The sequence below is a fragment of the Melitaea cinxia genome, chromosome 7, assembly GCF_905220565.1.
Source record: "Melitaea cinxia chromosome 7, ilMelCinx1.1, whole genome shotgun sequence".
Lineage (NCBI taxonomy): Eukaryota > Metazoa > Arthropoda > Insecta > Lepidoptera > Nymphalidae > Melitaea > Melitaea cinxia.
The window spans coordinates 3256504-3272105 of NC_059400.1; the positions used below are offsets into that span (position 1 = coordinate 3256504).

Here is a 15602-nt window from a genome sequence, read left to right on the forward strand (position 1 = left end):
AACATTTTAGCGTTATTGCTGATAACACGATTATGATTAAATGTGTTCGATTATGATTAATGTGTTTAATTGTATGATATTTTACATTCATTTATGAAACTTAAGTATGTAATAAATTAAATAAATGTATTCCTAAAGTTTGTCATTCATAAAAAAAAAAAATATATATATAAATGCGTGATTATTTACGAATACAAGTACTTTGAAATTTATTTTACTGAATATTGGAATACAAATTTCAATATAAGTTACTATAATACAAGTTACTAATAAGTTACTATAATACAAGTTACTAATAAGTTACTTAATAATGTCAAAAAAAGTCTCATCAGATATTCTACAGGAACCTTAAACTAAAGAAAATTTTGCGGATTTAATTTTTCTGATCTAAGATGTAGTTGGAACCATAAAACATTATTTTGAATTTCCTGAATTAAACATGATTAATAAGATAAAAGTAAAAAAAAAACTAGGTGTTTCCAATATTTTATAGAATGTAGTAACAGTAACAGTAGTAACATAGATAATACACTAATATATGAGTAGTAAGTTGACAACCCTGCTAGCGTCAGGCAGTTTATACTAGGTAGGCTGCAAAATTACAATAAAGTTGCGAACGGAACGCAACACAAGGCGGTTGATCATGAGCACAGTGCGTGGATATCTAAAATAGAATTATTTACTTTATATTACATCGTGCCCGGTGACGTAATTACGAATTTAAAAAAAACCCAAAACTGAGCATTACACTACTTTTATATTGAAGGAAAAATTGTGTAGTGCCGATAAAACACTGTAATGTTTAAGTTCTTGTCTAACTCTTTGATTACTCAAGCCAGCTGTCAAGAGGTGGGTAAGTTTACTAGTTTTTATAGGAATACCTCATTAGAATCGTGTTATCACTCCGAGCCGTTATCAGTATCGTTATGCGGTATTTTCGTAGCATTAACGCCCTTCAAGCATCTGCCCTTGAAATACTTAGGAACGTCAGATTTGCGGCCTTAGGTTAGAAGATGGAATCGAAAGCCCTATATACAACAACAGTATGTAATATGCAGATAAGGTTTATTTGAAATTATTCTAAAATAATAATTTATTGCGACAGATAGTTAGATAATCAGCAGCAACTAACCTCTTTGACCTTTGACGAGAAAAAATTTAAAAATATATGGGTACATCACTCACATCACTCACCTAATTATATTTATGTATTTTTGAATCCAATTAAGGAGATTCTATCTTCCTTGAGCGATGGATGTATTATGTCCATATGCAATACATTGCTTGAGTAAACATGCTAAATCCTTATCAGTTACGTCAAGTTTTTTTAATATTTGTCAATTCAGTACAATTTGAGTCTTCGTAGCACAATGACAGTTCATCGGGTAACTTTCCCTTTTCTAATTGATATTATACTTCAGACTTTGTTAAAATTCTTTCATTCCTATATTTATGTGATTGTTCTGTGGCTTGTGATCAATAGTAGTGAGTGCCATATGAGGAAAATGAGTTCTGTATTTCACAACATTGGGTTTGGTCATCATTTTTATTATATTTCATTAATCAATCAATAGGATATCTATCGTATACTGAATTTTGTTTTAAAAACATCAGTGTAAGCTATTTTAAAAATTGAAAGCCCTTAAACAAATCAAACATCATCACCAACGTCAAATATTAATTTAACGTAAGTGGTTCAGTTATCTTATGTCATGCAATGATTTTTATGATGTTATCAATTCTTATTCAATCAATAAAAGTACAATTAATTACATTACATTTTCATAAATCAATTTTGATTACTATGATAAAATTTTGACGTTAATTTCATACAAATTGTATCAGAAATATGACACCAATTACGTTTACCACAACCGATGGATCCAAAAAAAAAAACCAATTACTTTTATAATTTTTTATTAATATAGTGAAATTACAATAAAACTTATTCTAAGTAACAATAGTGCTCGATGCTAGAGGCTCTATTTAATTAATTAATTATTTGTTAAAAATCTAAAAAGAGAGAGAAATCTAAGATAATCTAAAATCAAAGAGAATCCTGATCGGGTATCTTGATTGACGTCATACGTTGCAGCGGCGACTCATGGCGACGCGCGTTTTAGGCACCTGTATTCCTTTGTAGGCATTGCATGTAACACCTCCACCTGCAGAACAGCAACTATTTTGCTTTCACTTCAGAGAAAATATTGCTGGAAGTTCATCCTGTCTCTTGGTATCTTTATCCACATCTTCATAATCAGGTGTCTTAGGAGTTTGCTGCTTCTCTTCATTTTCTGATTTGAAGGGCCAGCATCTATATTTTCGCCTTATTAATACAATAATAACAACTGATACACAAGATATTAAGATGTAAAATGGTATCGTTGTATGGTATAAAACAATTGATTGTGTCTTATCATTCTTTATAGGGCTTTCTAGTTAAAATTTATCTTGGATGCTGTGAAGATCATCTAGGGTAATAGTCTTAGAACCAGTATGGGTGTAGTTAGTTGTCTGATTAATTTTGTTGTACGGGATCCTAGATAGCTTCAGTGGCTGGCCTTTTATCTCATCATTTTCACAACATCACATCATTTGACAGTGAATTCACTAGTCCGCAGCAGGAAATTTATGGAAATGGTGGCCAAATAACTTCCTTGTAGTGTATTGAATTCTTTTCTTTCACATGCTTACTGTACTTTCTCCGGCTTAGGTAATGAAATAATATAGTGTTGATCATCATTAACTATTGCTACAGTAGACAAGTAAACTTTCGCGAAATGGCAAGTTTCATTTAGATTTTGATTAGTAATAAGTTCTTGAATGCAGTCTGGTTCTGTACGAATTTGATGACTTATATTCTGGTCACAGAGATATAATACCCTGCTATACTTCGGGTATTTAGTCTGTATGTACGCAAATGCTTTCTCATTTGTTGCTGTATAAGGAAAAGGAGGAATAAGGGCTAGTTGCTTATCATTTGGAACGATAGATAGTCTCTACAAGTTATATCTGTCTAGGGATATTATAGGACATTTGTAAACTATAACTATTGTTCTATCATTATAGTAGGAACCTGGTTTGATTAAGTCATAATATTCCCGTAATACTAAATCAGGAATTTGCTCCTAACCATTAATAGTTATTAACTTATATCTACTATTGATTTTAATACTTCTATATCTATCCACAAGACCTCTTTTAACTCTTATAGGTTCTAAGGATTTAACTTGACTTAATACTTAATCTGGTACTCATAATATAAGTATATATAAGTTTCATTGTTCAATCTAGTCTTAAATATGTTAAGTTGCGTCTGTACTGAATATATCTTATCTTCAATGTCAGTTAGTTTTACATACTGGATAAAGGAGTGATAATGTGATATTAGTCTGGTCGGTCCTAATTTGTAGGGTTAAAAGTACGGGTCCGTCAGCTAAGCTTTCAAGTCTTATGGTTTGAGGATTTGTCACGTGTATTGTCAGCAATAACAGAGTTCTGTAACAATTGGTTACTTTTAGGTACACGTTTTAGACGCGATTTAGCTATGGGGCCTCGCTTTTTTGAAGTGTATAATTATATGGATTTGTAAATCATCTAAGACTGTGTCTTGTGTGTAGCGTGGCGCTATCTTCTGTCATCTTGCTATAGAATTTTTAGTAAAAACTCGTTGGTCAGGCTGGGATTCTACTTCGGGTTCTCGATTTCTATTCCTATTGTTCATTAAATTTGTACGGTCTACAGTAGTTGATTCGTTAATTAACTCATATACGGTTTTCACCTAGTCACGGTGGGTAAGGATACACTGTTGCATTAAATGTTTGCTGTGTGGTTACGGCATTAAAGAATAAAGCCCCCCCTCTCTTCCCGTTGGTGTCGTAAGAGGCGACTAAGGGATAACACAGTTCTACTACCACCTTGGAACTTAAAAAGCCGACCGATGGCGGGATAACCATCATCTAGCTACTGGCTTTGAAATACACAGGCCAAAGACGGGCAGCAGCGTCTTAATTGGTATCAGGCTCGTCAGTAATTGGTATCTCAAGTATGGGGTTTTCGCTATATGTACGTATAGTAGCAGTTGAGGATCCTGATGGTTCGGGTATGATAGATAAATCGACTCCACATTCTTTTAAAAGAGATTCACTCTCTTCGTTATTTACTTGAACTCGCGACAAAGCGTCTGCATTGGTGTTACATTTTCCTTTTTTTTATAGATAATGGTGTAGTCGTATTCGCTAAGTTTGAGTCGCAATCGAGTAAGTTCAGAGTTGGATTCCTTTAAGTTCATAATCCATTGGAGGGGTGTATGATCGTTAAGAATTTTGAATTTACGCCCAAATAAATAGGGTCTAAAATACTTAGCATCCCACACTATGGCTAAGAGTTCTTTTTCAATTGTGCTATAGTTTAACTCACTATCATTTAAAGTCCTGGACGCGTAACAGTTAGGCTTGTCGGAACCTATTGGGCCTCGAGAAAGAACGGCACCTATAGCTACATTTGACACGTCGGTTGTCAAAATGAACTCCTTTGTGAAGTCTGGATACTGTAGTATGGGGTCGTTTGTCAAAAGAGTCTTTCATTTTTCGAAACTGTTAACGTACTCGGAATCTGATATAATCTTATTGGATTTCTTAAGGCATTTAGTCATCGGTTTAGTTACACGTGCAAAGTCGGGAATAAATTTTCTATAGTATCCTAAAAGTATAAATCCCGACAAAACGAATTCAAATAGTCCTAAAAATTGTTTTATTTCTTTCGTGGTTTTGGGCAAAGGATAATTTTCAATAGCGCTAATCTCATCTGGGTTCGGTTTTATACCATCTCTACTAATTAAATGACCAAGATATGCAGTTTGTAGCTTTGAAAACTCGGATTTGTCCATTTGTATTTTAAAGTTGGACTCTCTTAATCTACTGAAAACTTTTTCGAGATTTATCATGTGTTCTTGAAGTGATGTATTGAATACTATAATGTCATCAAAATAAACTAAGCATATCTCATTTTGAAGTCCTCGGAGTACTTTATCCATTACTCGTTGGAATGTTGATGGAGAGTTCTTTAAGCCCATGGGCATGCGTAGAAATGTCAAAGTAATGGATCAAAATCTTTAGTTATATACGGATACAATTTTTCTACAGCCTCGGGGCTTATAAACGTTTGATTTGCGCCGGTATCTATGAGGAATCTAAGAGGTGGATTACGAATCTGTATAAAAGGTAATTCTTTTTTGAATGCAAATTTAATTTTATCTTGGCTTTGAATCGCGGGAGTCTTTCATAAAATCCTGCTCCTTTTGACTACTAGAAGGTTGAGGGGGTTTTTCATTGTTATTAGAAGATGGATTGTAGTCTTGAGAGTCGATGTCAAAAGGTACTCGTAGGGAGTATTCTGATAGTCATAATAATTATGACCATTGTACAAATCAGTATTGGTCGTCGTAGTAGTCTGGGTAATAATTATAGCCTTCATAAGTCTCATTAAAGTTAACTTATTTTGTTTTAAAGTAATTCGATGGAGGAGGGTTGATTGACGTCATACGTTGCAGCGGCGAGTCGTGGCGACGCGCGGTGTCAGCGATTTCTTTGTAGGCATTGCATGTAACACACCAGCAAGCAATAACAAAGACATATTAATTATTGAAACCAGTATTTTATCCATATGTTTGATTATTATATTTTTCCATAAAAATGTTAAGTCCAATTAAAATTAAAGTACTCAACGAATTTATATATAATTTTAAATGGGTACTATAAATGCAGTGTAAATGATTGGTGTAACAGATATTAACATGTTCAATAAGAATGACTGATAACACCCTATCAGGACTGAAATGTAACATTTTTACCATGACCGACTCGAACGCTATATTGTCGTCATGGAATTATATAATGATTATCAAGGAAGCATTCTAAAAGTTATCAATAAGATAGTTTTATCTTTATCATAAATTGAAGGCTTTAAATTATATGTTTTTAATTAGATAAAATATTAAATATTCTTTAATCTCTCTCATTACACTGAAACTTTATAGTGTAATTTCTAATAATTGGAGTAAAAAGAAAAGACAAACGCTATGTTAAAAAATAAAATTAATACCACACACGGAGATAAAATATGTTTCATTTTGTACTAATACAGTAATTTATAACAAGTAAAGTAGAGAAATTGCAATAAATGCGAGCAAGATGAAAACTTTACTATATATTTGAATCACTAAAATAATTCATACACCAACAAAGTGGGTATGGTCGGCTAGTTATTTAATAATTTTTAGTTAACGACATAACGAATATAACCTTTTAGGACATAAAACATGTTTAAATGCTTTTAGTACTTTATAATATTAAATAATTGATCAAACATCATAACAAAGTAACTTTACAGCCATGTAAGCCATAAAGTATAATTGTGAGAATAAACACATTATACATATTACTTTTTAATAATATAAATGGTTGTTAAAATAATTGTGTTTGCTTGCAAACGAAAAAAAAACCGACTTCAATTACATCGACAAGTAATACAACGTAGATCGACGAAAAAATAGTCAAGCGACTACGCGTTGTGAGGGTGATTCGGGGGTATCGTACGGTATCGTGGGCTGCAGCTACTGCTCTAGCTGGCGACCCCCCGTGGGAGATCGTGGCGGAGGTCCTTGCCGAGACCTACTCATACGTCTCTGGTAGGAGGGCTCTCGGTGAGAACCTCACGTTGGACGGGATCCTACGGGTGCGCCGGATGGGGCAAGAAGCATTAATGCGGAGGTGGGGGGAGGACCTGGTGGAGCAGCCGTATGGCACACGCGTAACGGCTGCCTTGCGCCCGGTCCTTGAGCGGTGGATGCGCCGTAAGCGCAAACCCCTCACCTTCCGTCTGACGCAGGTTCTCACCGGGCACGGCTGCTTTGGTGAATACTTGTGTCGGACGGCCCAAAGGGAGCCGACGACTGAATGTCACAATTGTGGCGCGGCGGTGGACTCTGCCCAGCACACCCTCGAGGTGTGCCCGAGATGGGCGGCGCTACGTCGCGATCTGACGACAGTCCTCGGAGGGGACTTGTCACTGCCGAGCGTTATCACCGCGATGCTCGGTGACGACGAGTCCTGGAAGGCGATGGTCTCCTTCTGCGAGACAGTAATGTCCCAGAAGGAGAACGACTAGCGGATGAGAGAGGGGGCCGCCGACGAGGCCTCCGTCCGCAGGCGACGAACGGGGGTGCGTAGGAGGCGCTACTTAATGCGTCTCCAGTAACGCCCCTGTGCCCATGTCGGGCCGGGATGGGAACCCGGTCCTGCTAGACATGGCGTCGTCGGGATTGTTCAGAGGTGAGCCGAACAGTCCCATGGAGGAGAAGTCTGGTCTTTTCGCCGAGGCCAGCCTGTCGCTGGAGGGATCCTGTTGCCTGCAGTTCCGGGACCCTCCAATTAAAGCGGCTGAAGGCTCCCGCAGGGGTTTTGGTCGGTAGTGCACCCCCAAGTGCTAAGCCGACATACGGTCTAGGAATACCTACCCGGGCATCCTGGATATCACCCGTAAATGGGTTACCCTGCGATATCAAAAAAAAAAAAAAAAGCGACTACGCGTTATCAAAGATTACTCAAAAAGTAGTTATCAGATCTCGATAAAATTTATATGTGACCATATGATAAACATCAGCTTTCGATTAAATTAAAAATTATCAAAATCGGTACACCCAGTAAAAAGTTATTACGGACTTTCGAGAGTTTCCCTCGATTTCTCTGGGATCCTATCATCAGATCCTGGTTTCCTTATCACGGTACCAAACTAGGGATATCCCCTTTCCAACAAAAAAAGAATTATCAAAATCGGTATATTCAGTAGAAAGTTATGCGGTATAATACAACGTAGGTCGACCCAAAAAGCGTCAAGTAAAAACGCATTATTAGATATAACTCGAAAAGTAGTTGTTAGATCTCAAATAAATTTAAATGGGACCAATTGGCACACACAACCTTTCGATTAAAACAAAATTTGTCGAAATCGGTCTACCCGGTCAAAAGTTCTGATGAAACATACATAGAAAAAAAAAAAAAAAAAAATACAGTCGAATTGAGAACCTCCTCCTTTTTTGGAAGTCGGTTAAAAATAATAATCCACATTGACAAGTGTATTACTTCTATATCTATATAATCTATATAATCTATATAATATATATAAAAGCGAAAGGTCACTCACTCATCACGAAATCTCCGAAACTATAACACCTACGAACTTGAAATTTGGCAGGTAGGCTCCTTATAAGACGTAGGCATCCGCTAAGAACGGATTTTACGAAACTCGACCCCTAAGGGGGTAAAACGGGGGTTGGAAGTTTGTATAAATGTCCTATGTTTTTGAAGTAAGAGACTTGAAATTTAAAATGTAAGCTCTATAGATGGTGAAAAGGCGTCCAAATAATGTATCTTTAGAAATCAACCCCTTTTTGGGGTTAAAACGGGGGATCGTAGGTTGACTCACTCATCACGAAATCTCCGAAACTATAACACCTGCAAACTTGAAATTTAGCAGGTAGACTCCTTATAGGGCGTAAACTACTGTTAAGAATGGATTTTACGAAAATCGACCCCTAAGGGGGTAAAACGGGGGTTGGGAGTTTGTATGAAAGTCCTATGTTTTAGAAGTAAGAGACTTGAAATTTACAATGTATGCTCTATAGATAGCGAGAAGGTGTCCAAATAATGTATCTTTAGAAATTAACTCCCTTTTGCGGTTAAAACGGGGGATGGTAGATTGACTCACTCATCACGAAATCTCCGAAACTATAACACCTAAAAACTTGAAATTTGGCAGATAGGCTTCTTATAGGTCGTAAACATCCGCTAAGAACGTATTTTACGAAATTCGACCCCTAAGGGGATAAAACGGGTGTTGGAAGTTTGTATGAAAGTCCTATGTTTTTGAAGGAAGAGACTTGAAATTTAAAATGTATACTTTATAGATGGTGCGAAGGTGTCCAAATAATTTATCTTTAGAAATCAACTCCCTTTTGGGGTTAAAACAGGGGATGGTAGGTTGACTCACTCATCAGGAAATCTCCGAAACTATAACAGCTTTAAACTTGAAATTTGACAGGTACGTTCCTTAAAGGGCGTAAACATTTGCTAAGAACGGATTTTATGAAACTCGACCCCTAAAGGGATAAAACGGGGGTTGGAAGTTTGTATGAAAGTCCTATGTTTTTGAATTAAGAGACTTGAAATTTAAAATGTATGCTCTATAGATGGTGAGAAGGTGTTCAAATAATGTATCTTTAGAAATCAACTCCCTTTTGGGGTTAAAACAGGGTATAGTAGGTTGACTCACTCATCACAAAATCTCCGAAACTATAACAGCTACAAATTTGAAATATTTCAGATAGGTTCCTTATAGGGCGTAAACATCCGCCGAGAACGGATTTTACGAAACTCGACCCTTAATGGGATAAAACGGGGGTTGGAAATTTGTATGAAAGTCCTATGTTATTAAGGTAAGAGACTTGAAATTTAAAATGTATGCTCTATGAATGTGAGGAAGTGTCCAAATAATACATCGCAATCTATATATATAAAAGAGAAAGATCACTGACCGGATGGTCCATCCACCCAAGATGGACAAAGGTGAAATTTGGCAGAGAGGTAGATTATAGTTAGTAGACGTCCGCTAAGAACGGATTTTGCGATACTCCACCGCTAGGGGGTTTAATTGGGGTTGATAGTTTGTATGAAACATATACAGCAGCTATAAGTTCGCCTGATAGGTTATTTATACTGCAGCTTGAAAATAAAATTAAAAATGTGGTGTATAGAGAGGTTTTATGAAAATAACTATTAAATTATACTAAATGTGCCTTTGTAAAAGTTACTCAGAGTGATAAGCATTTTAAGTGACTGAAATAAAAAATAATTTGCGTTAAGAATCTTAATAGTCGCGGGCAACAGTTAGTGTATTATAAAACAAAGTCCCCAAAAGCGTATGTGATCGATTCCCTCAAAATCTACCGAACGGATTTTCATGCGGTTTCACCAATGGAGAGAGGGCTTCAAGAGGATGGTTTCACTGGAATTTTGCCCGGAAAACTTTGTGTCAAACTGATTTCAACGCGGGCGAAGCCGCGGGCACAGCTAGTACATTATAATATATATTCGTAGGATAACTCAAAAACTACTTGTCAAATCTCACTCAAATTTAAATGGGACCACATGATAAGCACTAGCCAAAAATAAAATCCGTAATAGTATATTAAGAAAATAGTGACTCATTGTTGTCACTCTGCTTAGCCGCATCCCTTAACCAATTCAATAGTAGTAAATTAGAGTGCCATGTCCATGTTGACCAGTTGAAGTTAGTCCTTCAGACAGGCAAGAGAATCTATTGTTTTAGTGAAACAATACTGTACGGTTAGACTCATCTTGTTTTTTTTTTCTTTTTTTTTAATGTTGTCTTTGTTGGTTGGTTTTATTCCACTATTAAAATTCCTTGAGACTGCCAAAATTAGATTTCACTATCAAGTCGAGTTTAATGTTTTGAATGTTTTTGTCGTTTAAGATAACCATTTTTAATTTATTAATTGTTACTTGTTGATTTATTTTATTTTTTATTTATTTAACATTAAACTACTAAGTACTTTGACTTCACTTACACACATTTTTTTATGTGCCTTCATACTATATTGCCATTAGGTATTGGACTATAGTTTATTTCCGTTAAGGAAATAGTGACTCATTGCCATCACTTGCAATCAGCCATGCATCTTGATCAAATACATTGTAGTAAATTAGAACGCATCTTGAATGGCTTTCTTCAAACTGGTCGATTTTTACACGAGCTTACTACGACTTGTTGGTTGAAGGGGCAGTGATGCTCAGCAAAGCTGATAGCAGCTAAATGACAGCAGTGTTTCACTATTTTCTTGACACGAGTGGACTAAGTGTATTTATTTTTATTTCATTAACTGATTGTCAATCTAGCAAGAAATTTGTTAAGAAATAATCTGCAGGAAAACTTTCAGATATCATTATGATACACAATAATTTACTGTGTAAATGACACACATTTCAAACTGTATAAAAAGTATTTAATATGATTCAGAAAGTGAAAACGATAGAGATCATAAATAACGAGAATTCATTTGGCACATTTTTGTTCTTCGCCTTGAACTATTTAAAGCAAGAATACAATGTGTACTTATTTGTTGTCTATCCTACTGTATTTAAAACTGTTTGTTTGTTAACTAAACAAGTTCTAGTAAAACAATTTAAAAATGGTATGGCTTTATCTTGTGACGAGCCAGAGATAAAACTGAAGCTAAATCTCAATCACGTGTCTAATGTGTATCCGCCGCGCCGCGGCGCGCTTGTAGAATTAACCAACTTTTGAGTAGAGATACTGTGGTCGAAGCGTTTATTGATATTAGAGTTTTGCGGTTTGTTATAGCATACGGAATAAGCATACGTGTAATAATTTATTTCTTTACGTGATTTATTATATTATTTTACTACATATATATTTTACTTGATATTTCAATGGCCACTTCAACTACTACAAACTATTGCTGGTTGGTATGATTTTGAAAATTCTTTTTATCTTAGAAAGCTGGTGTTTGACATGTGGTCCTATTTAAATTTAAGCGAGATGTGACGAGCATTTTTTGAGTTATTTCTAATAATGCGTGTTTAATGACTTCGACTATGTTGACGATGTTCCTTCTCTTGTTTTAGTTTTCATGTAAATTAAAGTTAGTTTTTATCATCGAAAACAACATAATTATTACACGTGTATATTTTGTATCTCTAATTTCACTATTTTAGAGATTGTTGCGATCAAATACATAAAATATTTTTTTTTTTTAATATTTTATATATAACGTTTATAGTTTAAAGTTTTAAACCATATGTATAATCACAATTTTCTTGTAAATTCCTTCGCACTTGAATCGAAATTGTAGTGAAATTGTCACATTAACAAAATCATAATGCGGAGATGGTGCAGTACAGTGCAGTAGTTCTAAAGAATATAAAAAACGAGTTATTCGTCTGATGACATGACGATACAAATAGATTTGACAGCGGGAGGTAGAATACCTGGACCTGTTTCTCCTCAATTAATAAACTACTAATTTAAGATTAATATATACAAATAGAAATAATAATAATAATATTCTTTATTGCACACCATTAAAAGATACAAATAAAAGTAGTATAATTAGAGGAATATCATATAAATATAGTAGAATTCGATTGTAAAAAAGAATAATAATGTATAAATTATTAAAAAATTATAAACTATAGGCACTTTTTACTGTAAATTAATTATTAGTGCTAATCAATATGTTTTAAAACAGCATATATTTTTATTAAAAGTGTTTCTTACTGACATAACAAATTATTATTTATTCTAATCTACGTATCTGTCGTTTATCAAGATATTTTTCTTTTGAAAAAATATTAAAAATCCTCTCATTACTTGTCCTTTATCTATTATGTTATTATTATTACATATACATGCATAAAACAATGTGATAAAAATTACTTTTAACCTGTGAAGCAGTAGGAGAGTTGCTTCTAAAGGCATGCGCCGTCCCGTGCATACGTGACATGCACGGGACGGCGTTAGGACGTGGACGGGACGAGGACGGAACGTGATTAGTAAACACTGACGGGGCGATTTTTAATGCATAGGCACCGTGGCAGTAACTCAGTGACAGTGGATAGTGTGTGGGTCTTCCTGACAGGCTCGAGGGGCTGTCCGGGTATGGGCCTCGAGGTTGCCCTCTTTACCCGGGCTTTTATCATCGGGGCTTCTCCTCCGGGGTCACCTTATTCCGGCCTTATTGGTCCAGGGTCACAATGCCCTTGAGGTCTTCGCCTTGCTTATATTTTCTGTATCTCAACGTCGGTCAGTCCATTTTACGAGGAGTTGTCCTCCCCCGCGTCGTCCAGATTGTCGCCACCAGTATCCACTCTGGGTCGGCTCAACGGTGGTTGCAGGAGCTCGCGAGGTAGAGGACGCCCTTCTGGCGGTCTTGCATGTATCGGGACAATCCCGTGGAGGTGTACGCACGCACCTTTGTCCGCGCGAGTGAACATGGCGCGCGCCAATCGGCGCACGTACTCCTCCACGATGGGCGTCCCGGTGTCTCTATGAAGTACGATGTTCTTGACGTACCACGGAGCTCCTGCAATCAAGCGCAGGCAGCGGTTCTGCTGGACTTGCAATCTTCTGAATGTGGCTAAATTAACGTACTTTACTACTATGGCTCTCTAGAGCGAACGGAGCTACTATGTATACGCAGCAGAATCACGGACGGGACGGGGCTCGCGCGGGTAACACGTGGTAAACATCGTCGCCGACGTTATTTTTTACTCCCCGTGAGCTTCACATTCCCGTCCCATCCGTGCTTCCCTGACGTATGCTCTTTTTCTTACATTTTGTATGAAACGATATATCCACGATATTTGACGACGCGTTGGCGCAACGGTCACAGCACTGGATTGTGGCTGTTGCGCTAGCTTTTGCGGGTTCGATCCCAGCACATGACAAACATTTGTATTGGCCATACAGATGTTTGCCCTGATCTGGGTGTTTGTGAAGCCCTTGTGTGTCTCCCCGCCGTGTCTCAGAGAGCACGTTAAGCCGTCGGTCCCGGTTGTTATAATGTACACCTGATAGCCACCGTTACTCATAGTAGGGAATTCCAATGCCAACCCGCATGGAAGCAGCGTGGTAGATGAAGCTCCGATCATTCTCCTACATGGGGAAAGAGGTCTATTCCCTGTATATGTATAGCTATTACAGGCTGAAGTGATATTTCCGAAATTTCACGACCCGTTCCGTCCGAACAAAAACACTTTACGTGTGTAATGGCCCTAACTCGTAACGCTTTTATTGGTCAAAACCTGATCTTTTACTCATATAGTACATTGATTTTTGTAGGCAAGTTCCACAATATAATTGAAATAAACTTACCGCTAAGGTTGTAGTCGTTTAAATACAAACAATAACAGCTATTTCTGTAACATGATTTGTGTTGGAAAACATAAAAACGCTACTAGCCTTAGTTACTAGGAAATAATAGATCTGGTGGATATGTAAATAATTATCTACTTATAGCTTTGTTCATTTGTTTTATTTACATTTTTACTTATGTAATAAATAAACATGACTTGCGAAAAATTTAGACTCTCCTTTTTTTCTTATGTAATAAATAAACATAATTTAAAAGCTTTCACATAAACGGGTGAAAAACACTTAAGAAATATAAGTGACCCATACGAGCAGCGACATACAAAACTTAAAACAGAAATATAAATAAAAAAATATTCTAAGGAGCAAATCTAGGTCAGCAAAAGTTAATACTACACTACTAACTAAATACTAAAATGAATTTTTATAAAATTATCGAGTAAGATGGTTAAACTAAAGCCAACTTACCTTTTACAACGTATAAAATAGATATCCCATTTTATATAAATACACTCACCGGCACGGAAACTTGGCCAAGTATAAAATTTGTGATAACTTTAATTTTTTTCAGTTTACACTGCAAATTTAAGCCAATTTTGATCGTTGTTCTTCCAATTAACGTCTTTAATACGTAATTAAACATAAATAATGTTTTTTTTAGTTTATAATGAAGTTTAAGCGCAAAATCACATTTACACAAAATTAAACACTGCAGTTTTGAGCACTAGTAATAAAAACTGTTTTAACTGTTTGATCTTTGGTGAGCTTTTTAATATCGCGTGTTGCCTTCTCTAGCCCTTAAGACCGCCTGCATTCGATCTGGCATGCTTTGGATGCCATTTTTGATGTCCACTTGCGACAAGTCGCGCCAGGCAATCAATGCAGCATCTTGAAGCTGGTTAAGAGTTTATGGTGTGTTCGATGCTGTTTTAATTGTCTTTTTTAGCTTATCCCAAATATACTCTATTGGATTTAAGTCGGGGCTGCGAACTGGCCACTGCAATTTTTGAATACCAACCTCTTGAAGGTACTCATTTACGATGTGAGCGACGTGAGGATGTGCATTATCATGCATTAAAATGAATTGGTCATATCCAATAAACCCTCCAAAGGGTAAAACATGTTCTTGAAGGATATCCTCGATGTATCGTGTTGCAGTTAGAGCGTTATTGACGATGACCAATTCTGTACATGCATCAGAACTAACGCCACCCCATACCATTATAGAGCCTCTACTAAAACTCACTGTTGGAGTGCTACTAATCGCCAGATATCGTTCACCTTTCCTTCTCCACACACGTTGTCTACCATCAGGTGCATTTAAAGCGATTCTGCACTCATCCGTTAACAAAACCCTTGCCCTTTGTTCATGAGACCGTTAGCATGTTCGCGGGCAAATTAAAGTCGAGGTGCTCTATGCTGTGGGAGAAGCTGTGGGCCACGGGCTAGTCTTCTTGCCCTTAAATTAACTTCCTCTATACGTCTTCTCACCGTACGCTCACTAACATTTATGTTCCTGGAGATTTGGAACCGCTGCTGGATCTCGACAGCAGTAAGGAAGCGATTTCTTAAAATCTCTAACACAATAAAGCAGTCGTCATGAGTTGACGTCCAACGTAAACCACCACTACCTA

At 36.5% G+C, this 15602-nt stretch overlaps 1 protein-coding gene across 1 annotated transcript in view; it reads left to right on the top strand.

The window, feature by feature from the left end:
- Positions 1-580: 580 nt before the first annotated feature.
- The window catches only part of LOC123655213 (calcium-binding mitochondrial carrier protein Aralar1), a 43498-nt gene continuing 28476 nt past the window's right edge, over positions 581-15602 (top strand). Inside the window, exon 1 of the mRNA XM_045591045.1 lies at positions 581-849. Coding sequence (XP_045447001.1) covers positions 799-849 — 51 coding nt within the window. The 5' untranslated portion in view covers positions 581-798. The remainder of the gene's footprint in view (positions 850-15602) is intronic.